The sequence below is a fragment of the Tetrao urogallus genome (assembly GCF_951394365.1).
Source record: "Tetrao urogallus genome assembly, chromosome: 3".
In the NCBI taxonomy this organism is placed as follows: domain Eukaryota; kingdom Metazoa; phylum Chordata; class Aves; order Galliformes; family Phasianidae; genus Tetrao; species Tetrao urogallus.
Window position 1 is genome coordinate 45,005,739 of NC_136815.1, and position 23,931 is coordinate 45,029,669.

Consider the following 23,931-nt stretch of genomic DNA (forward strand, 5'->3'; position numbering starts at 1 on the left):
GTCCCTGGAAGTGTTCAAGAACCCTGTGGATGTGGCACTGAGGGACGTGGTCAGCGGGCACAGTGGCTGATGGTTGGACTACATGATCCTAGTGGTCTTTTCCAGCCTTAATGATTCTGTGATTCTATTTTATCCCCAGGGATCCCCAGGCATCACTTATTTTGCTGTTCATGTTTTCTTCCAGTGTATTTTTATACTGATTTGTTGGGGGAATATTCAAGCTAAGCTTTGTTTTCCACTTTCTTGAAAGCTGAGAAAATCTGCACATGCTCTGGAGAACAGAATCAGAATTCAGAATGGTAACAAAGAGGACACATTTTACAACAAACAGGCAAACAAGCAAAAACAAAACAACGCAACGGGATGCAAATGAGCAGAGACAAATTCAGCACTGTATTATCAGCTGCAGAAATTCAGGGCAGCGAATCACCAGTTAGACAGCAGCTCCACAGAAGGGATTTGGGAGCTAGAGTGAAACCCAAGCTAAGCATTTACCAATTATGCTGTGCTATTCTTAAACAAGAACCGTCATGCTGATATGTCCAAATACGTGGGAGGTACAGTAGGACACACAAGGTAATCTTGCTTTGTATGGAACAATTGAAGCCCAAGCTCTAGCTTTGTGTCTGGTTTTAGGGCTGCTCTTTAAGAAAGATGTGCACTAACTGAAGTCTGGATTAAAGCAATAAAAACAGTACAATCTAGAAAGTCTGACAACTGTGAAGACTTGAGAGAAGGAGTTTGTTAACTTAAAGAGGATTTTGAGAGAGGTAGGTAGGTAACCTTAATATGCTACAGACCATTGCAGAGAATACACTGTTCTCCCTCTCGCATGTGAAAAAGATGCAAAATACAAAGATTTAAGTTGGATGTTTGAGAGAAAGACACTTCAGAGAATTTGCCAACAATGAAATTAGTCATCTTGAGTGAAAGGGAGGTAGTGATAATAGCCCTTATTTACACAACAATTGTTGCAAAGATGGAGACAATACCATGTGCTGATGAAGCAACACCTTACCTTACTCTGGAGGAATAAATACTCATATAATTATGAAGAAGAGTGAAGGACTGAGTTTATCAAGTTGCTATCACTGGAAACTCCAAGAGAGGACTTAATGAACATTACTATCGATGCTATCTCAGCCCAAAATGTTACATTCCATGTTCAGATTGAAGAAACACAAGTTTGGGGGGAAAAAAAAATCATTTTTCTTAGTTAATCCATGTGTAGTAATTAAAAAAAAGCAGAACTCTATCCTGGTGTTGTTTGAGTACCTGGACTAATAGGTAAATTTTCAGTTGTGAGATTATAAATACTAATGGTTGTCCCATATTTGACAACTGGAAAGGGATATTTTCCAAGCTTAGCAAGATTCTGCATTTGTCTTCATTGTCACAGGCAAAGGGTATTTAATTGTTTTAAGCAATTATAAAAAGAGTGCACCCAGTCAGAACATGGCAAAAATGCACTTTTTATCAGGCAAGTAAAGTCACATACTCCATTTAGATAGATAGACAGATGGATAGCTACACAGAAAGGTAGGTTTTCTTAAGTTATCTTCTTCTGATAAAAACATAGTAGAAAACTTTAAGTTACCAGGATCTAGAAAAGATAATGCTGCATTTATCCTCATACTAAATAGTCTTACAAATTTAAAGAGAGAAATGTGATATTACAGAACTTTTTTTTTAATTTTCTGATATAAACATCTACAAAGTGCTGGCATTTTATAACTGGCTGCTTTTGACTTAGCTGTACAAATGGATTTTTGTAAGTATTCACAGTAGTTGTTATTAAAAAAACAAAGGTTATCACTGACAGTATTTTTTCTGTTGTCCTTATAGAAATATTGATATGAAAGAAATCAGCAATCTAGCACCAGACCAGGAAGAAACTGTATCAGATAAGAGGACACAAAGAATAAATAATGAAAACTGTATGGACTGTGGACATCTCTGGTGGATTTCTGAGAGCCCTATCATTTCTTTTCATTGTCAGTTATAATTGTGAGAAGTGTTGATGTAACACAAGAGACAAACATGGTTAACAAATCTCCATGTTTATAGATACTCAGTAGCAGAGCAGCTGAATTGATATGCTGCCCATGGATGTTTAACAGCTGATTAATTTCTTTGTCTCAAATAAATGTTCTATTAAAGAAGGTTATGAAATACATATCCTTAACTTTCAGACTGATGAACCTCACAGTTCTTAATAGTGAGGAGTGTCTCTCCTATTGATGTTGTTCACAGCGATGCATGAACTCTGATACTTAAAATGGTTACCAAATGTAACCTTTGGTCCATAGAACTGCCTTTGGGATGGCAAACAAATACACTTAAAGCTCAAATCAAATCACTTAAGCTAAGGAAGACCCTGAAGATCAGGAATTGGCCCAGATTACTAAAGGGAATGCAGATTCCTTGTTCTTTCCTGTCAGGACAAGAAAACACACTGGATCATTACTGATGTCATTCTGAAACCAGAATCTAATCCTAGGGAAAAAAAGACTTAAACCAAATGTAACTAATGCTCATGTAGATAAGGAAGCAATATTTACACAAAAATATTAATTAAGAAGGATGTTATCTAAATTCAATGTATTGAAAAGCAATCAACAGTTCTGAAAGGAAAAAATAACAAAAATTCCAAAACATTTTTTAATGTGCTGTTTACTTTCTACTACCAAATCTGTCCAGAGGGGGGAGGTAAATAGCTACGTGTTTGGGTTACTATAAATGAAATGGAACTAACTGAACATTGTCATTTTTTCTATGCATGTAACTTCTGCTCATTTGAGATTAATTTCTTGTACATTATCTTTAACAGTCGGATATTTTTTAAGTTCATTTTCCAAAGTTTATATAAATTATATTGATAAAATAAACTAATGTGGTGCATAAGTGATATTAGGATAACTGTATAGAGCTTGACAGCGCACAGTAAATGCTGATTAGGAGTAAAATGTCGCAATTGATAAGAAAAAAATTACTAAAATACCAGAACAAAATATCAGTTAATCTGTTTGATTTTGTATGCAACTGTTGAAGCGGCACTGTGTATTTGCAACTTCTTTCCTTTTAAATGAGGAAAATTTAGAACAATGAAGAATCGCTCAATAAGGGATATGTAAACATTTAAGCATGAAATAGTTCAACTGATTTCAATTGCATAGATATGTATTTTGATAGAGTGGGGGCTAAACTGACAAAATTAGGTATAAGCTTCATCTCTCCTCATGCAGCTTATTTATTGTTTTGAAATTAAATCAGACCAAATTGATTAAATCACAATAAAAGACTGCATTGAACAAACCCAAATCTTGGCCTAAGGCTACTTGGCTGGTAAGACCTGTAAGAAGCATCTGTACATCTGTACAAGTAACTCTGTGATGCTTCAGTTAAGAACATTTCTTTTTTAGCCACCGTCCAGTTGCATGCTGTCTATAGAAGCACACCCATCTTGTGTAGAGCTCAAGAAAGCTTTTCCACAATGTTATAACTACTGGTTAGTTATTAGAAGCCTCCTGGCAAAAAAGAATCAATAAATCTCACATTTTTCTCCTGCTGTATCTGCATTCACATAAAAAGGGCATGTTAAATGCATACTACCATATGATTCTTTCTGCTGGAGAATGTCTCCAGAAACTGTCTGAACTTGGTTTAGATCTGCTTTGAGCTGAAGTGAGCAGTTTCAACACTTAATCAGGCTCACACCAACTACAAATTAACCACTCTATAGGGTTACTTCCCCTCAGTAAATATCAGCAACCAACTCGCACCTATAAGATATCCTGTTGCAGAAAGTTCAGAACATGAAAGATTGCTTTAATCTCTCACTGGAAGCTGTCCTTTGTAAATGAAGAAGACTGTATAAGAAACTATATAAGAAAAAAGCTATTCATGAGCACGTTGAGGCACTGTTATCCAGAGATGTGGTGGTTGTCCGTGCCTGGACACAGTCAAGGTCAGTCTGGATGGGACTCTGAGCAACCTGATCGAGATATAGATGTCCTTTCTCATAACAGGAGAGTTGGACTAGATGACCTTTGAAGGTCTCTTCCAACACAAATGATTCTATGATTCTATGAAGATCCATAGGGACCATGCCTGAGAGTGTCAGCACAGTTGTTAATTGTTCCATGCCTGTCTTCTAGCAGGCAAATACGCAGAGGTCTGGAAGAACAACCAAGCCCTACGTTCACTGTACTTCAAGCATAGTGCACAAGAGGTATATCAGGTCTGTGTACAAGCTATTAGGAAACAATTTTTTAGTTTCAGTTGAATGACTGTTAGCCAATTATTGAACATTCAGTCATTAAATATTTTGCTGTGTAAAAACATAGAAGCAACCTATCATGTGTCATTTCTTACTTCATTAATCATCTCCACAAATCAAATATCTTCAAACCTGACTGGTATGCTTTATTCTGAAGAGAAAGAAAACAAAAAGTGTCATGTGCTGAATGTGAAATTTCATGAGGGGTAGTAATATAAATGCCCAGTTATTCTGTTTTCCTTTCCAGGTATGAATTGTTTTCCAAAAGTTATGCCTTCAGTGGTTAAACTACCAGCAACCTAGATCAACTGTGCAGTGCCAGAAGGAGCACAGGGAGATGCTTGTCTTTCCCTCAACTGTGAGCAGTACCTTGTAAAATGGGATATGATCAGCATCTTGTTTGTCTAGTTGCTAGTAATATTTTTTTTTCCCCAAGAAATTACAATAAAGGGCAGTATTATTTGAAAATTTCCAGCTCTTATACTACTAGTCATAAGATTTGTTTGCCTGCAGCAATGAATTCAACTAGTTGATTATGCACTACACAAAGTGGAAGCTCCCCGTCTAAATCAATTTCTCCTCAGGCAAGGTTATGCTATTACAGCTTCACATTCTGCAGTCACGTTGCCCCATTGCCCCATCCCAGAGCAGGACATGATGTAAAGTACTGCAAAAATAATTGACAGAATGGTTCAGCAAGTTCTGTGCGAGGCTGTTTGCCACTGCATTCAACCTTAGCATGGGAAGTATTTCATGCTTTCTGCATCACTAATTTCAGCAGGTTGCCTGAAAAAAGACATGGAATAGAAAAGGTACATTCACAGCAGACAGAACCCTTGATATTAGCAGCACTGTTATTTGCATTTACACACTTCAGAGTCCAAAACTCACTGGATTATTACTCTGGGGTGTTCAAGGAGGCAAAGCTCTTGTAAATAATAGATGCTTCTTGAAGCATAGGGTGTGTAGTGATGCTGACCAGGACACGATTGTACATGGAAGAGTCACTGATCCACAGCACAGTTAATCTAAGTAAGCACAGGTCTGTGCTGCATCCTTAGGCTGTGCGGTGGTGCATAAATCCTTTATCCTCAGGATAAACTCCACCAGCTCACTACAGAAGAGGAGCCTACAGGCAGCTCCTGCTTTGTATTGGTGATTACAACACTAGTGTGGCCTTGCTTTTATCTGGCAGTATAGCAAGAGTTTCTCATGCAAGTATCCTCTATGAATAGCTGTTTCCTTTTCAGAAAGTTATATAATAAATAGCCAAAGGAGGAGTATCGTTCCACAGATGGTGCATGAACAGGGGATGCAGAGCATCTGGAACGTCATAAGATTTACTATCTGTTTTACTTCTCTTACTCTGCCTTATTGAAACATTTGTATTTTATTAAGCCGTTTTTAGTCAGGTCTTTCTTACTGCGATCCAAAAGAACCCCTGCATTGTTGTTGTTTTTCAATTCAATGCCCTAACTCCCAGTGCAGGACTGAGCTACACCGTAATTAGCTGGCTAAGAGGTACTATAAATGCTGTACAAAAATACAACAAATATTACAAAATTTGTAAACATCTGATGTGTGTGTATGTATCACAATAAAAAAAGGAAAAGGAAGGGAGGCTTGGTTTAACTGTGATGTTGCTCGGGGCAATTATGGCATTGCAAAAGGTGGCTCAGTGCCAGAAAGAAGAAACAATAGGGAAAGAAGCTCAGATAGATAAGAGCAAAGGAGCATGCAACGAAAGAGAGCAAAGTGGGCATGGGGCAGTCAGTGTTCTGAAAGTAAGGACTGCAACCTAAAGTAAGGAGTGCAACCTAAAGAGCCGCTCCAGAGAAAAAGACAATGGTACCCTTCAGTGAAGCATCTCAGATATCACATCCTTATTGCTGAAGCCGGTCTCCTAACTATGGTCATCTAATTCGAACTAACAAAAAGCAGGATAAATCCAAACACAGCACAGATGTAGTATCTCCACAGGTGTGGAACTGCCATTCTTTTGGCTCTTCATTCTCAAAGTGCCAATGATGCACAAAGTTACAGGCAGTGGAAAAAAAAAAAAAAACAAAAAAAAAAACAGAGAGAATTTAAAAAAAAAAAAAAAAAAGGCATGCCTCATTATTTATGTCCTAACTATTTCCCAATAACTGCTCAGGTACGAACTTGCCACTTTTGGAACAGAAACTTCATCCTAACCGTTAGAGATACTTTCTCACGGCACCCACGGCTTTTCCAGCATGTGACACAGCTGGGCTGCGCCTCAGCACCACAGAGCTTCCCTGCTCTCCTGCCAGTTCCTGCACGAACAATATGCAAGGCGATTACACAGGATGAAAGCGATTCCCCAAACCACCTTTATTCCTCACTTTTTCACTCGAAGACCTCTTCCGAGGTCGTTTTCCACGCGCCTCCCTCAGGAGCCACAGCCACTCGCCTCCTGTTTTCCAGCAGCCCCGAGGCCGCAGCACTCCTCCCTCCTCGCTGGGAAGGGCGGTCGCTGCCGAGTTTCTGACACGACGAGAGGGCGCAGAACTACGCCTACCCTTTCCCAGCCCCTCACACGGCTCGCAGCCAGCCTGGCCGGCCCTAGGCCCGCGGAGCGATCCCACCGGCGCTGAGGGGACGGCGGTGGGCAGGAGGCGGAGCGGCGCCCGCCTTGCGCGGTGGTGAGGGAGCGGCCGCGGGGCCGGTCACGCGCGAGGCCGGTGTGTATGGCAGCGCGGGGTGAGGGACGTTGGGGGTATCTGTTCGTGTGTTTGTATGTAGCGCGTCTGAGGCGGGCGGCGGCGGCGAGGAGCGGAGCGCTGAGGGGGGCGGCAGCGGCAGGTCGGCCCGCGCGGCCCGGCTGCGTTTTCTTCCGCGGTGCTCTCCAGCTGCGTCGTTGCCGTCGTTATCGCTTTCATGGGTGGCCTCAGGGCAGGCAGGCAGGCAGGCCAGCCAGCCGCAGTCAGGGGGGTGCTGGGCCACCAGAAGGCTTGGCCCTGTATGTAAGTGAAGGGCTGTAGGGGGGCTGCTGAAGTTCTCGTTGTGTGTAAGCGCTCTTCGTATGTCCCGTGCCTCTCATAAACCCCATTCGGGTCTCTTGGCTGAAAGAAGGTCTTTGACAGGCAGCTGGGTGCACGCAGCGGGCCACAGGAGGTGCCTGGGAACTGCGCTCGGCTCGATGCCTCAGCGAGGGCGTGGAACAGGTACGGGTTGTGCGTCCGTGCTAGCGGCTGTCGGCAAGGCGCTGCTGGCACATGGAGCGCCATGAGGCCGTGTGGTGGAAGCGTGTTCATCCCGCTGGCTGGAGGTTAAGGCAGCCGAGACGCTCGGCGTGGGCTCACGGGCAGGTTCTGTCTGTCGGTGTGGTTTGGTGCGTTTTTGCTCCCTCCTTTACAGCATCGCTCTGTGGTGCGCCTGCTGGCACGTGTGAGGACCTTCCTGCAGGAGTCTGGTTTTTACTGTTGAAGGGAGATCTCCTGAAACAGCAGCCGGCGAACCTGCTGTTGGCCATGCTGCTTGTCCTGCTATCAGAAAGCCACAGAATTACTTCAGTTGGAAGGGACCCTCAAAGCTCACCCTGTGCCGTGGGCAGGGCTGCCAACCAGCAGCTCAGCTGCCCAGAGTCCCGTCCAACCTGGCCTTGAGCCCTCCAGGGATGGGGCACCACACCTGAGCAGCTGTGCCTCACCACCCTACAGAATAAGTAGAATGATGATAGAAAAATACTAAAATAATGGTAGAAGAGGATTTGTGAATTGAAAGGTTCTTACGTTGCTCTGCTGACTCAGAGCCTTAAATTGGGCAGAGTTGGTCCTTTTTTTGCTGCTTGTAGGTTTTTTTTTTTTTTAATTGTTTTTGCTTGGGTTCTTCTGGCAGTTGAGTAACTGCATTTCCTATACCAGCAGCCATCAGGCGGTTTTTCATGATTAGATATCTTAAGCAGGGTGGTAGCCTGGGCTCCTGTGGGGTGGGGACAAACAGCCCCTCTGTGAAGGCTGTAATCAAGGGAGGGCATTGCTCTGGCATAGAGGATTCATAGAGGAAGGTAGAACAGATGTTATGTCTTAAATGTTATTCTTTACATGTTCTTGAAGAATAAGATTAAATTAGTAATCAAGTCCTGCTCGATTTGTAGTAATAGTAACGAGTTCAACACAAGTGCCTCACAGTCATATCTCAGTTATATAGGAAGCACTCAATATTATGTTCTTCTTGTGTTATTTTCTTAAAGCGTAGCAGTGACTGTAGAGACTGTTGCACAGGCTTTTCAACAGTACCAGGCATAAAGATAAGCCATGAAAGGCAGTGTAACTTGTATCTGCTGATGAATGAAATGAGCTAATGATGGCTGCATCTGAGTGTGAGCAGATGTCAGCTCTCTGAAGTGGCTGGTAGCTTTGCATACAGGCAGCACAATGCATATAAATTAAGTTGTAAGTAGTATTGTATGAGTAATAAATCCAAATTAAACCCTTAAGTTTTGCATTGATACTGGCCATCTATCCCGCTACTTTGAAGCCAGTCGGTGATGATTTTGGAGCTGTTTTGATGCAGGCTGTGTGGCCAACCAATAAGCACCTTTCTGCAGTGGGATGCAGACACAAGAAATGAAATTGCAAGCACATGCAGCTTCAGTGCCTCTGTATTGATTTCTTTCAGTACTCTCAGCTTGCTGCTCAAAATTCCCCTGGCAGTTGCTCATCTCCATTAAGCAGCAAATCATATTGCTTAAAACAGTGTTGGGAAGATGATGCTAAGTTCTGAAAAGAGTCCCTTTGCTGCCAGCTTCATTTAGGCACTTAATTTAGCTTGCTAGCTAAAACTTCAGGTTCTGTATCACTTATCTAGTAAGTAGCTGCACTCAGATTCACTTTCTAGCCCCAGTAGTAGGAACAGTTTCCTATGAATGATCCTTCTAACTATGACTAATATCCAGACAGTCGTTCTTCTGCATGACTGCATACTTCAGCCTTACAAAGCATATTTGAAATTGGAGATTTGGCCTGAGTAGTGAAACAGCAAAGCAGACAGATCTTTCTTAGCTGCTGTGCCATATTTGCAGTAAGAGTACAAACAAGTCACAGCAATTTAAATCCGGTGCCTATTTGTGGGGGGAAATCACATAAGTAGTTTTACCAAGTGATTCAGCTTTCTGTGTATCTTAAGCTGCTTAACATTCTGCTCATGCACATAACTGGCCTTACTGCATGCAAGAGTTGTGTATTTGGATCGGTTTCTTGGTTTCCTTCCCAAGCAGTCTTTTCTTCCTTCCTTCTCATTGATACTAAATGGAAGCCGCAGGTTCTTAATGTGTTGGAAGTGAATTGCTTTTTCTTCCTGCAGTGTGCGTGGGATGCTGACAAATGAGAGAAATATAATCCTGTCATTACTCCCTGTCATCTAATATATTTGAGAGATTGCTGAAGAGATATTGGAAGAGGAGGGGGGAAATGAAAGATGAGCTTTGTTTTGCTTCTCTCCCTCTGTCCCTTCTCTTTCCCAGAGCCAGCAAAATGAGCCAGCAAAATGAGCAGTGAGCTCTGTCTCTGTATCCCCACTGATGTGGTATAGCATTGCTTCAGAAAAAGCATTGCTTGTATGTGCACAATATGATTATTATATAATACATTATACAAATGATAATGCATTAACATGTTTGATTTTGATCTTCCACTGGACACTGACAGAACCAATTCACAGGAGAAAACCATGCTGTCCCACTAACAGCAAATTGCTGTGCTGCCTCGGCAAGTGGATAGGCTCCTGCTTAAAGCAGAAGATAGCTTTAGGGCTTGAAGGATTTCTAGAAGTACTAATGCTGTTTTTGCTGGCAGGACTGATAAGCAGGCACCAACAAGAGTATTGTTTAAACAGCGTTGGAGGGGTGGTTGTATGCTGTGTCTGCAGTAGTTTGCAGGAGATCAGACCAGTCTATTCTGAAATGTGCTAGAATGGTCTTGCTTAGTCTTCGGCACATCCCTCCATCTGAAAACGGATTCCCTCCTCCTCCTTCCTTGCTGATTGAGCAAAAGATAGAGAAGACTCTTCTCTGCTTTGCTGGCCATTTGGCAATCTGTCCTGCTGTAGATTTCTCTTTTTCTATCTCATATTAACAAGATCTGTTGCTGTTAGAGGCTTTTTATTGCTTAAGCAATGTTCTCATGGTCTTTTCTTGCTGAGTGCTTTCCCATTTAACCATAGTGCAGGAGCTCCCTGCATGTGTTTTAGCTCTGAGAGCACGTGGTGCAGTCAAGCTGCCTCTCCAAGACAGCAGAGCATAAGCATGCGGGTCTGATCAAAACTTCTGCCACTATGGGAAAGGTGACTATGTTAGATTTGTCATATTCTTTGCAATCATTAACTGAATAGGAATTTTGATTCTACAGGCTCAGGTAATCTCTGTGTGTCAGCTGAAGGTACTAAACTGGAGACACTTAATTTGAGCAAACTTTTCTTTTACTGCAGTTTTTAAGAGCAACAAATGGCATACTGCATCAGTGTCTTCTGAGGCTGCTGTGAAAACTTGAGTTCTTTTATTGTACTGCTAAAGAGAAGGTGAAATCTACAAAGCTGAGAATCTGACTTCCCTTCAAGTCAATTTGGGGGGTCAAATTTCTGAGTTCCAAGAGATGATGCTTTCAGTCTCTGATGGGTATTTGGAGTGTTGGCAATTAAAGTAAGTTGCTCTTAATTCTGAAGACATATCTGGTCTAAAATGTGTACATTTCTCCTTCTCCCACGTTCCCTCTGAAAAGCTTAAGTGCTCTGCTGATACGAAGAATTTTAATGCTTCTTAGTGGCATAACTGGACAATTAAGAACAGCTTGTGCATTAAATGTGCTCCACATAGGAAATAGTCTTTCTCAGGCTATTTGATGGAGAAAAGAGAAATAATACTAAGCAATATCTTATAGCACATAAGACATTGTAAAATTGATTCTTTTTTATTAGAGATGAGTACCGAAGCAGAACAGCAGCTTCTCCATGATGCTAGAAATGGAAATGCTGAAGAAGTTAAGCAGCTGTTGGATACCATGAGCAAAGGAGAAATAATCTTCGACATCAACTGTAAAGGTTAGTAGCCCTCCTCAAATGGTTGTGAACTCATGCTAAGCTACAGATAGAGGAATTCTCTATGATAGTATAACCCTGCTTTCTTTGGAACACTCAGTAGAGTAATGTAAAACATTGATACAAGTGTTTTTACCCCATGACTCTTAAGGCTGTACTTAGGTATAGAGGGTACTGTAGGGTAAAGAGCATATAAACAGAGTACAGAAAAATGTACATAAACTCTCCGAGTAATCCACAGGAGATAGAAATATGTCAACAAGACAAAAGAATTGGTACCTCTTTCTGCCTATATTCAAGCTTATACCAACTTTGAAGCTTTATGATGGTAAATAAAACAGACCATGGTGCCAGGGGGTGGTTCAGGGAGGTATGGAGTCTCCATGAAGGCTACTGATCAGGTACTGTATTTGCTCTGCTAGATAGGATTTTCAGGCCTGCGTTTCATCCCTGTGTAGTAACTGCAGCAACATTTCTTGACATGTGCTGACACGAGAATGTTTGGGATAAACATACAGGTTTTGCTGTTAGCAGTACACGAAGTCATTTGGGAAAAGAAAGTAAAACTGCCAGTTATCTGTGTCTGAGTCTTTGGCCAATATTAAAGTTCTGGATGTGCGTAGCTATCAGTTACAGCTAAGCAGTTTGCTTACTGAGTGTTAAAATTTCAAACGGTCTAGATTAGCAAGCTTGTCAGCAGTAGCAGAATGCTCTATTTCTTTATTCATTTAGTAGCTTTATGTTTCTTTACCTGAGTGTGCTTCTGGTTGCTTCAAAAAAGTGAATGTGTATCTCTTTTTACACAGGCTGGGATTTCATTGTTTAACTGTTGGGATAGCTGGCCCTAGAGAGCAGGAAAAGCTGTTATCCAAACAAACTGTGTTGCTTTCTTAGCTCTAGTTCTTAATCATCAGTTTACTCATCCATTTGTTTGAAAACTCATTCAAGACTGTGTTTTTCCAATAGTTAATGTGTCCATCTCAGAAAAAGGTGTTGTGTATAAAATCCAGACCCTTCATACTTCATCATAAGGGAGTAGTACATAATTTAAAAGGAAGCTATATAGGGGTTGTCTTCAGTGCTTCAGGAACGAATGCAATGATGCTTGGCTAACAGGAATGAAGTACATCTAGAGCAGGTGGGTGGCTGTGCAGGAGGCAGCGTAAACTTCTTTTGCGCGTGCCTTGGAAGACACAAGTCTGAGAGATTTCTGTGCCTGGGTGTGAAAGCCTACCTTCAACATCTTGGAAAAACTGTCTGGTGTTCTGAAGCTGTACTCTAGATGCAGGACACAAAGTCTAACAACAGTGTTGTCAGACAGGAGGAAGGGGGAAGACAAACTCAGACTTTGCATATTAGTTGTGCTGTGGCTGGGTTCTGGCCAGTCAGTGCTTGCAGATAAGCAAGATGTGCTTGACGATAATCTAGCTGAATGATGTGAACTCCCATTTCCAGTTTTCTCAGCTCACCAGCATTAAAGGAAGATACCCTGCATAAAAACAACACCAAGCCAGGGTTTCATCCAAAATGGTCATTCTTTCAAAGGCCTATCTGTGTTATTCATTCTCCTTAAATACAGCAGAAGTGTAAACATGGAGTGAGTGCAGAACAAGGGCTTCTGGCAATTATTGGATGAGAACTGCAAATCTAGACAGGTTTCTGAATTTTTAATGACTGGATTCCTTGGCAGCAGCATTCTCTCCTCAGTACTGTAACTGAGGGCTATCTTGGACTAATTGTGCGACTCCTTTCTGTTGTGTTTGGAAGAACTTTCTGTTCCACTAGACTAAGGGATGAATGATGTCCATTTATTGTGTCATTCAGTATTTGTAGCCCCAGAGTTGGTCATCCCCACACTGTTAATCTTCTGTGGTACTTGAGTCTATCAGTCATGCAGGGCAGGAACAACTATAGGCTGGAAGGAATGAGGGGAAGATTAAATCTGGAGCAGTGGAAGGATCTGAGAAAAAAGGCAAACAAATAATGAAAGAAATAGTTAATGAAGGATGGAAATATTAGCTGGAAACAACTATAAAGATAGAAAACTATTTCAGCTATGCACCACATTCTAATGTTATTTTGTAAAATGAGAGCAGAAAGAGAATGATGAACCTCAAAGGACAGCAGTTTTTTCTTTGTGCTAGTGGCTTATCTCCTTGTGGCAAATTTAAGCCGTGTGTCTTCCCAACTTCAACACTTGAGGACATATGAGAAGGGAAAACATGAGGATCGCAGTAACTTAAAACATTTTCTAATGCCTCCATTTTAAATTTTGCTTCCAAAAAGACTGATAGCTTTTAGGTGGCACTCCAAATGCTGTGTGTCTGTTGCTTGGTAAAAACGAAGCACAATCCAGCTTTTCATAACACAGTTGAGTATTGTAAATGGAAATTAACAGGACTTCATCAACTTAGTAGTAATTTCTAATGCTTTAATATCTCGATTCTTAAAGGAGTGATTGTATAGTCCTGACCATACTGCCAATCCTCCAGGACATACTTTACTTTTAAATTGTCTTTAAGAAAGACTTTGTGGATTTAAATGGGTTACTTTTCAAGCCACGTAATGGTTCAGATTGTGTGATTGATGCTTCCAGCCTCTTTGTTCTTCTGTTACTTGAACATGTGCAAACCTTCATGCACATGGCGGAATCTTTCTTTGTGCTGTATGTGACCAAAACTTAATTTACTGATTCTGTTTTGTGTCTCTTAGGAAGAAGTAAATCTAATATGGGTTGGACACCTCTTCACCTTGCGTGCTACTTTGGACATGCTGTTGTGGTAGAGGATTTGCTGAAGGTATATTTCTGTTTACCTCTGTGTAAAAGGCAGGAAACTTTGTTATTCTCGAAGCATTTTGTATTTATTTATATCTGCATATAGTAAGCCAGCATCTCATAGCAATAATACAAATGTTTCAAAGGCCTAAGTTATCTTACTGAAAAATGTAAGTATTTAATTTAGGCAATTTCACTTACTGTGTTGTAGGAAGGGCCAAAATGTTTTAAGTGCTGCTGTCTGTTACCTAATTTAAATTTTGCATAGAAATGTTTGCAGAGTTCTGTGGGTTACTTGTAGGCATTTTTTTTCTCTAGGCATATGTTAATGTAGATCAGCTCTTTCTTTCTTCTGTCTTTGAAATGATAAACTGTTAATCTTGCCTTCCAGTATTTAAAAGAGGATTACAAACAGGAGGAGAATCAACTTTTTACAAGGGTAGACAGTGATAGGACAAGGGAGAATGGTTTTAAGCTCAAAGGAGGGAAGGTTTAGATTAGATGTCAGGAAGCTCTTTACAGAGATGGTGGTAAGGTGCTGGAACAGGCTGCCCAGAAGGGTAATGGGTGCTCTGTCCATGGAGGTGCTCAAGGCCAGGTTGGATGGGGTCCTGGGCAGCATGGTGTAGTACAAGATCTGGAGGTTGGTGGCCCTGTTTGTGGCAGGGAGGTTGGAACGTGATGATCCCTGAGGTCCCTTCCAAACTGAGTCATTCTATGATTTGTGGTAAAACTGACCCATTTTTTTCTTCATAGTCATGTCTGCACTTTGTTTTGAGATATTTTTGGCTGAGTATGGTGTTTTCTTTATTTTCTTTTTAGATAGGTACCATCTTAATGCTGACGTGAGTTTTCAGGTGAAAGAGCCACAATAGGTGCCTAGAAACACTGCCATTTGTTAATCTGGCAGAACCAGGAGGCAGATGCTACTGCATGTATACACCTATAATAATATATGTATGTGTGTTTTCCATTACTATTCCAGTACTTTCAGTGAGTTTTAAAACAACACAAAAAAGCAAGAAACACCAAAAAATGCCTATAGATTATTAAACTCATTTGTTATGCTTATTTTCTGTTTACCATCTTCTCAAAAGTGAGAGAGCTGGCTGGGGGAATATAAGCACAGGAAGCTTTTCCTTTTTGAAGCATTATACAGAATTCTGGCTGTGACTCTTGCATACATACTTTGTTTCCAGCATGGTTCTATTAGAGTTCTGATCTCATTTGCCACGAGACCTGTATTGGTGTCCTGTCTTTCCCCACCCCTTTTAATCAGTGAGAATAGCTGTGCAGTTCCTGTTTGAGGGATACTTAGACATCTTTTGCTTTTGCTGTTTAGGCTGGTGCAGTTGTGAATGTGCTGAATGACATGGGAGACACTCCACTCCATCGTGCAGCTTTCACAGGACGTAAGGTAAAGCATGTTGCCTTTTTGAAGCTTCACCCATAGGTTTATTAAAGGAAATCCTGCTAGTAAGATTTGTTTCAAAATGTTGTTTTGGAGTGTGTTTCTAAAAATGACTTGCTGTCATCTGTTTCGGTACAGTGTGCTCAAAAGAACAAGGTACATTGCATAGCTACTATAACTGTCCGAAACAAAAACATAGCACAAATGTCTTCTTTTCCTGAAGGCAGAAAAAGACTGGTCTGTGTTGATTTGGGTTTGTTGTTGTTTTTGTGGTATAATTTGTCATATCTCTTTTAGTTTGCTGTTGGTGACTGTTGCTGGCAGACAGAGAAAGAAGTACTTGTATTTGTTTTCTATGCGCTGTGCGTCAGCTGTGTGGTTAAACTGGTGCCTGTGCTCTGCTTTTGCTGTGTGCACCAGAGGAAGCATTTAAGCATTGCACTAGCTGTAGCTGCAGGTGCTAATTACTGTGTGGAAAACAGTATAGAAAAATCTCTCATGTACTGCTGAAGTACAACAGGTTAATCTGTGTTTGTGCCTGGTATGCCTGACGCATTAAGAAGAGTAGGGATTGTTCCTCTTAACTAAATGCATATCTGCATAGAGAGATACCCAGTATTTTAATATTTTGAAGGAGTGAAAATGTAAATTAGGACACATTGGTGCACTTGGTGTCTGTAAATGTAGTTTCTTTGTAGAAAACTAGAACTAGAGAACTTCTTAGAGGACTGTGGTATGAGACTAGTTTGATCTGTTCCCTGCTTCCTGCCATCATTTCCAGTCTGGCAGTACTTCTGTGCATAATCTTTTGGTGCTACTGAAAGGGTGAGTGTTTGGTCACAAGATTTCTCGAGAGCCGGTGGTACTGTTTTTTTCTGTCAAATACAGCATTTATCCTGGCTACCCAGGCATGTTTTTGAATAACAGTCAGTCTGTTCAGCCATACTCCCGTTAGCTTCCTCAGCCTGACTAATGTGGAAGTGAAAGTCACAGTTAATTCCTCTCCTCAGTCTCTCTAAAACATTCCTTCCTGTTTTTGTAAGTGATGATGGACAGTTTTGCAGCTCTTCTTGCAGGATGTCAAAAGCTGGATTCTGGCCTCACCGTAACTGGAATAGATAAGCAGTGTTTTTTCAAATTCCTTTCCAGGAGGTGGTGATGTTACTCTTGCAGTATAATGCTGATACTTCTATTGTTAATGGGAGTGGAGAAACAGCAAAAGAAGTTACTCATGATAAAGACATAAGGAATATGTTGGAAGGTAACTTTAATAGGTTATAGACTTCTTTCAACAAGTTGTACCTTCTAAAAGCTGTTCTTTTCTGACAAGTTACAGAAGTTTAGTTGAATTTTCTCTTCACATTTTGTCATTAGAAAGAAATAACTTCGGGTTTTTCCCTGAAGTTCAGATGGATTATTTGTTATGGTACTTCTGCAAATGATTTGGAGAGTAAAGTATTATAAATCCTGATAGTATTATTCAAGTAAATATTTCAGTTCTGTTGAATCCTTGCTACAGCTCTGAATAGGTATATAGCAGTCAAAGCTGTAGCACTCTGGAAAAGGAAAAACTGAAGTCAAGAATACTAAGTGGCTTTGTCAACAAGATTGCAAACCATTCAGAATTTTGCTCCTTAACAAAGGTGACCTGGCATTAGATCAAGTTTAGAGCTTGCTGTTGCAGTCTTGAAAGTTACCCCAAATGAAGAATGGAAGGGAAACAAAACAGCTTTCCCCACATTTCTTCTACCATCTTTCAGGATTTGAAAGCAAGGGAGATAATGTCCAAATACTTGCACAGGCACTTGCACGTATAGTTTTGAAGATTCCAAGATCTGCTGCCTCCCGGTATTACTATGAACTGCTCCTAAATACTGTTGAAGTGCTGTGTCCTGTGCAATAGACTGTGTAGGTAAAAGGTGATCTCTTGTAATTTGCCATTCAAATGAACAGTTAACAGTCCTTTCCAGTAGTGATCTGCTGGATTGTTAGAGGAGCATAGAATTTCTGAGTAATGAGAGAAGAGAAACTGAGAGGAACACAAGGAAGATCTGATGGGGCTGACATGTAGTTTTCCTGCTTTCTGTTTTACTAGAGGGTGTAGATGGGCTGTAAGTGTATAAAAATAATGAAAGTATGTGTATATGCACTTGCACATCTTTTCAACTATCACAGTTTTTTACATCAGATTTTTGCTGACTCTGGCTTTTCTGAGTCAATATCCCTCTTTTATCTATCCCAAATAAATAATACTAGAAATGCTTCCTTCTTCCTTCTCCAGGCTTTGAAGCTGTAGTGTTTCATATAGATAACATTTTATCCTATGTTTTTTTTAACAGCAGTTGAAAGGACACAAGAAAGGAAGCTGGAAGAAGAGCTCTTAGGAGCAGCAAGAGATGGGGAAGCAGGGAAACTGTCTGCTTTGGTAAGATTTCAAGTTCTTGTAATACTTCAGTGTCAAGTGGCTGAAGCTGTAATGCTGAGTACAAATAACATGACATCTGGCCTTACATTTTGAAGTGCTGTGACCTCAGAGAGTGAGTGCTCTGCTCTGTATTGTGTAGGTAAGATGTTGAGGCCTTTTTGTTGAAAACCATTGTTTTGCAACCTTCAAAATCTTTGATGTTAGTTTCCTAAGTAGTCTTCATGTAGTTAAAAATTCCAATGTAATAGTTCTGGATCTCCTGACACGAGCTTGTTATTGTGGTTACCTTAATGTCATTTTTACAAGTTTATGTTTTCACTATCGTATGACCTCTGTTTTCAGTCTTGGAAGTAGGCCTTTGTCAGTACTGTCCATCACAGCTGAAGTCTCTGGTTTTTAACAGTCATCTGCATAATACAATTCCATGATGAGAAACACTTAAACTTTTTCTGTACTTTACTGTGTGCTCATAGTAATTTAAACTGATGGTACTATGAGATTTTCATGGTTAGAGGAGAAGAATTACAGAATTGAGGTTGGAAAGTGCCTCTGCAAAGCATCTAGTTCAACTCCTGTTTGAAGAGCAGTTGGTTACAGGGCTGCTGGGAACCATATCAAATTGGATTTTAATTGTTTCAGTGCTTGAAATCATGTTATTTTTGAGAGTACTAACATTCTCCTGGAAGTAAGATGTGTAGTGTGAAATACTTTTCACCTGATTGGCTTCCTTAGTCTTAAAAGGTAATACATCAGAGCAGTCTGAATGTTGTATTTACTTCTATGGAAAGTACACAAATGTGAGATTCTGAAAGAGTGAAAGCCTACATGTGCTTAGGAACTCAGGTATTTAAGACTTCATTGTTAAAGGGGTTGTACTTCTGCAAGCTGTCTCTTCCTGACTTTTTTTTGTATCAGTTACATAGTTACTCTAATCTCCAGTTTCCACTTAGTTAGACTTAAACAAACAGTTTTAATGCATTTTCAACAGGCTGCCTGTAGTAGGAACTTTTAAATAGTCCGGAACAGCTGTGTCACCAAGGTTGGCAGGCCTTCTACCCTGCCTAATGAAATTCTTCTTCTCTGAAACTGGGTGGCCACACAAACTTATTTTGGGCTTACCACTGGCCCGTGCTAACTTTCAGACTGTACCTGGAAGTCTTCCACAAATAGCAGTGAATCTTGGCTCGGGCCAAAAATCTGAAAGGGCTATTCCAGCAATGTAGATGACTGAACTGCAGTCCTGGAGAATTTTCTCTGGCACTGTGCAGCTTAGCAGGGTAACAGCTTCTGAGCAGAGCAGTAGGGGTGAGAAGAGTATAGTGTGTAGAAAACTAAGGAGTTTCCTACTATAGCTGAACACTTTATTTGACTGCTGTAGTGCTCGTCCTTCTCGAATATGTGCCTGCTTCATTGCCAGGCCTATGCTGATGTGTTCTAGTTAGGAATGGATAACTTTAAAAATGATGAAGGTGACATCTGGAGAGGGAGGAAAACTGATATGCAAACCAGTCTCCTCTTTTTTTTTTTTTTTTTTTTTTCCAGTTAAACAAGCCCAAACCACCAGATATCAATTGTGTGGATCAGATGGGGAACACACCATTGCATTGTGCAGCATACCGTGCCCACAAGCACTGCGCATTGAAACTTCTAAAAAATGGAGCAGATCCTAAAATAAGAAATAAAAACGGTGAGTACCAAATGAAAGTGTATAAAATGTTAAATGTCAGCCTACTCTTAACACCTTCTATAAGGTATGTTACTTACCACTTAGTGCCCAATAAATGGGGAGGTTGGTGGCCCTCCCCATGTCGGGGGCTGGAGATTCATGATCCTTGCAGTCCCTTCCAACCCTGGCCATTCTGTGATTCTGTTCAAAGAAAATCTGAGAGTGCTTTACAAGCGTTGCATCACAAGTATAGGAAGCCCAACTCTGGCTAAATTGCAGACGTACAAACTGCAGCAAAATATTTACCATACAAGCTTTTATATTCCTAACTTGGCTATTCCTATAAAGTTTATGTGTTGTCTATCTTAATCATGAAAAAACTCATGCTTGACTTTTGCTTTCTTAATGTTAAACACCAAACATTGCGACGTTGGTAATAAAAGTGATACAATTGAAGACATGACTCAGAAAAAGTGATCCTTCAGAAAAGTGCTTCTAATGAAAGCATGTCCAGGAAATCTTTACACGAATGTTACTCAAACTGTACTTGTCATCTGATAAATGATGCCTCTGTTTTGATATTTGTGAATGTTTAAAACTTGTTTACATGGCTGAATGTTAAAAATAAACAAATGGCTAAGAGCAAAGTCCCATCTGTGGCCAGTGGAACTCTTGTAGAGTAGTTCACTGCAGTGAAATACAGAGTGCTTTTGCATCTTCTGCCCCTGAGGGGTTTATGCTTCCTAACTTAAATGTCTGTGGGACTAATGGGTGGGGTATATGCAGGGTGGTTATTTTAAGCTGATTGCACCTAAGTTTATTTGCATCAAATTCTCATGCCTCATCTTGGTTACTGAACAGATCAGACACCCCTTGATCTAGCCCAAGGTGCAGAAATGAAGCTAATACTGGGAGGTAAAACTGGAAAGGTAAGAACTTCTATACCATTTAAAATGCTACTTGCTGAGGCTGTCAGTTTGGAGCCATTCCTACATAAGCTTTAATTTCTCTGCAGGCTATCAACAAACCACTGAGACGATACGAAGGTCTCCTATGGAAGGTATATCTTATTTCCTTTTCTGAAATAGCTTATAACATATATAAGTGTGTCATTTTCTATGCTTAAGTAAGAGTTGTTGAATGAGAGAGCCTTTCAATAATGCATTTGTTAAATGACATAACTTTTTACTTGAGTATATTGAATCAATTATAAATGGACTGTCTGAGTGTAGCTATATTTATGGCACTCTGGTCTTAATCTTTAATCTTTGCCTACTTTCTGAAGTTTTCTTCTCTGTAAATTTTCCTATATATTCACACATAAATATAATACAAGGAACTGTTATTTAAACTAGAACTGTGTGTGAAATGTAAAATTATACAGTTCAGTATCTTAATGTGTGTTGTTCTCATTTGATCTTATAAAATACAATTGTGTGATAATTAACAATTCCTGTAGTATTTAAAAAAATAAATTAGTATTTGGGTTCTTACTGAATAGCAGGCTCAGCAGAACTTTCATCTTCAGACATTTCTAAGAAAAGAAAGTATTCTCAGATTGTTATGACCACCAACATATGTAGCACGTAAAATTGTAGCTCATAAGGAAAACGTTGACTGCTTTTAAGTAACTCTTCAGCTGTTAAGCTTACCTGTTCCTGTGATCGGGTCTCTTTAGAGCTCACGATTTTTTGGTTGGAGACTCTACTGGATAGTATTAGAGCATGGAGTCCTTTCCTGGTATCGAAGACAGTAAGTTCTGTGCTTGAATTTCTGATAAGTACATTTAAATAATTCCCATCTTCATGTTATTAAATCTCTTTTTCTTTCAAAGAGCTGATGCAGTAAATAATGAGCATCGTCAGGGATGCAAGCATCTAACACAAGCTGTGTGCACGGTAGGAAGTGAAATAAGACCTGTAATTCCTGCTTTTGTTGTTGTTGTTTTTGGTTTGTTTTTGTGGTGGTGGTGGTCTGTACTTAATGAAAACGTCAGCTAGATTGCTAAGCATGTCTATTATTATTAATAATAATTAAGAAAAAAGGCTTGTGCTGTTGCAAGAAATGATGATTCTTGTCAAACAAAGTATTCTATGTGCCTTTTCAGCTCTTTCACTTCTTTCCAAAGTCTTGAGGCCTTAAACGAGTATAAAGCTTCCTGATAGCATGCCTCCTTAGACATTGTTGTGTACAACAGTGATAGAGAACAGCAAATAACTAGCTCCTCCTTGTAGCTATCACATGCTATTTGTAACTGAATGTGTAATTTAATCTTCTCAGTTAAGGAACTGATGAGTTCTTAAGAAGTTATTTCAAATCACCTTCACTTCAGATATGCTTGTGGGCATCCCTTTTGGGAGAGGATGAAGGGAAGACTAGGCTGAATATAAGCCAGTGTGACAATCCACCTCTGGGGAGGAAATATTTCAGAATTTCTGATCATTGGAGTGTTTGAGTGGGAAAGAAAGGTGTGTAGTGCACAGAATGAAATTCTCAAGAGGGATGCATTTAGGGTAATCTCAGTGCTTTTTATAGAGCTAACATGTCCTTGTTTGATAAACTGGCACCACAAGCTCTGTTACTCATGCTCTTGTATAAAAAAAAAATCATTCTTGCCTTTCTATATCAACAAATTCCTCAACTTTGATAGCTTTGCACCATTGCTGAGATCTCTGAATCAAGTGGTACTCTGCAAATACAGTATCTTGGCATAAAGAAACTCTGTCTTTTCATTCATGAAGTGCAAGGCTGCACTTTTTATACTCTGCAAAATTATTCTAAGAAAGTTTTTTTAAAAACTTTACCTAGTTTACCTCAAAACTGAGGCAAAAACTTCTGAGTTACAGTAATTCCTCAACCTTGCCTTCTCATAAAAACAGTTTTCTAACTGATGTATTACACTCATTTTGTCTCTTTTCTCTATTGCTTTAGGTAAAATCTACAGACAGTTGCTTCTTTTCTGTCAGGTGTTTTGATGACACAGTTCATCGTTTCAAGATCCCTAAAAACAATTTCCCATCTCATACTAGAGAGGTAATAATGAGCCTTTATGAAAGGCTTTAAGGTGTAATAATTTCTATACTGAAAACAATTTGCATACAGCTAGCTATGGATGCATTAGTGGCAGATTCGATGTCTTTCAGGACTTGGTAATGTAAATGTATATATTGAATATTTTAGCATGATTATACACTGTCTTGCAAAAATTGGCAGATTGTCATCTTTGAAATTAGTGCTGTGTTATTTTCCAATCTCATGCCAGTAGTGTGACTTGTAGTTTAACTTCCTCTTTAACTTCTCCATCTGATAGATTTCTACTGTAACTTTGTTCTGTTATTCTTTTTGTCGTGTTGTTATTCTCAAATAAAAGAATGCCTGATACATTCTGCTCTAGCTGGTCTCCTAGATGAGCTGATGAATGATATTAAAAAAAAAAATTGGATTTGAAACAGTTGAATGACATTTTGTTTGTAGGGATTTTTGTAGTGAAGTTACTACTGCGCTTCTGTGGGTTACTAACCAGAGGTAAGTGAGGGTGAAGGCATCTGCAATATTGTGCCCAGTTCTGAGTCCCCACTTGGAGAGGCGTAGGGATATATTGGAGATGTCCCAGTAAAGGGACACTACAATGATTAAAGGGACTGGAGAGTAGCTCTTGTGTGGGGAGAGGCTGAGGGAGCTGGGACTGTTCAGCCTGGGGGAGACTGCTTGGGAGAGGGGTCTTGTCAATGTCTATAAATATCTGAAGATAGAGCGCACAGAGGACAGAGAGAGGTTCTGTCCAGTGCCAGGACAGGAGGCAATGAGCACAAACTGAAATACAACTGAAAATGTTTAAGTAAATGAATTAGTGAGGGTGATGAAGCAGTGGCACTGGTTGCCCGGAGTGATTGTGGAGTCTTGATCCTTGGAGATATTCAAAAGCTGCCTAAATATGGTCTTTGGGTCAGCCTGCTATATGTGATGCTGCTTGAGCAGGGAGCTCGGACCGTTTGACTTCCAGAGGTCCCTTCTAATTTCAGCCTCTCTGTGATTCTGTGAACAGGAGAAGAATCTACCTCTTAGTTATGATAGTACCTGAAGTTTTGTAAGCAGCTGCCTTCTGCATGACATTGTCACGGGGATCTGAACAGAAAACCAAAGGCATAAGATACATTCTCTATAGTCTTTTAATAGTTGATGTGACATTTGTGAATTTGGATAGAGTTGGAGATGGTTGGCATTTGTACTGAGTATGATCAGTTAAGTCCTAGTAGCAGTCTGAGCGTGTTGTAACTTATCTTGAATAAATTGTAACTTTTTATAGTTTCTTTTCAAC

At 40.1% G+C, this 23,931-nt stretch overlaps 1 protein-coding gene across 1 annotated transcript in view; it reads left to right on the forward strand.

Annotated features, from left to right (window-relative positions):
- Window positions 1-11,217: 11,217 nt before the first annotated feature.
- OSBPL1A (oxysterol binding protein like 1A) overlaps window positions 11,218-23,931 on the forward strand; it is a gene marked incomplete at both ends in the record, with an annotated part of 65,602 nt that continues 52,888 nt past the window's right edge. The window contains 11 exon segments of the mRNA XM_079533725.1: window positions 11,218-11,340; window positions 14,053-14,133; window positions 15,454-15,528; window positions 16,672-16,783; window positions 17,862-17,947; window positions 19,490-19,634; window positions 20,475-20,542; window positions 20,629-20,673; window positions 21,292-21,365; window positions 21,448-21,511; window positions 22,545-22,646. Coding sequence (XP_079389851.1) covers window positions 11,218-11,340; window positions 14,053-14,133; window positions 15,454-15,528; window positions 16,672-16,783; window positions 17,862-17,947; window positions 19,490-19,634; window positions 20,475-20,542; window positions 20,629-20,673; window positions 21,292-21,365; window positions 21,448-21,511; window positions 22,545-22,646 — 975 coding nt within the window.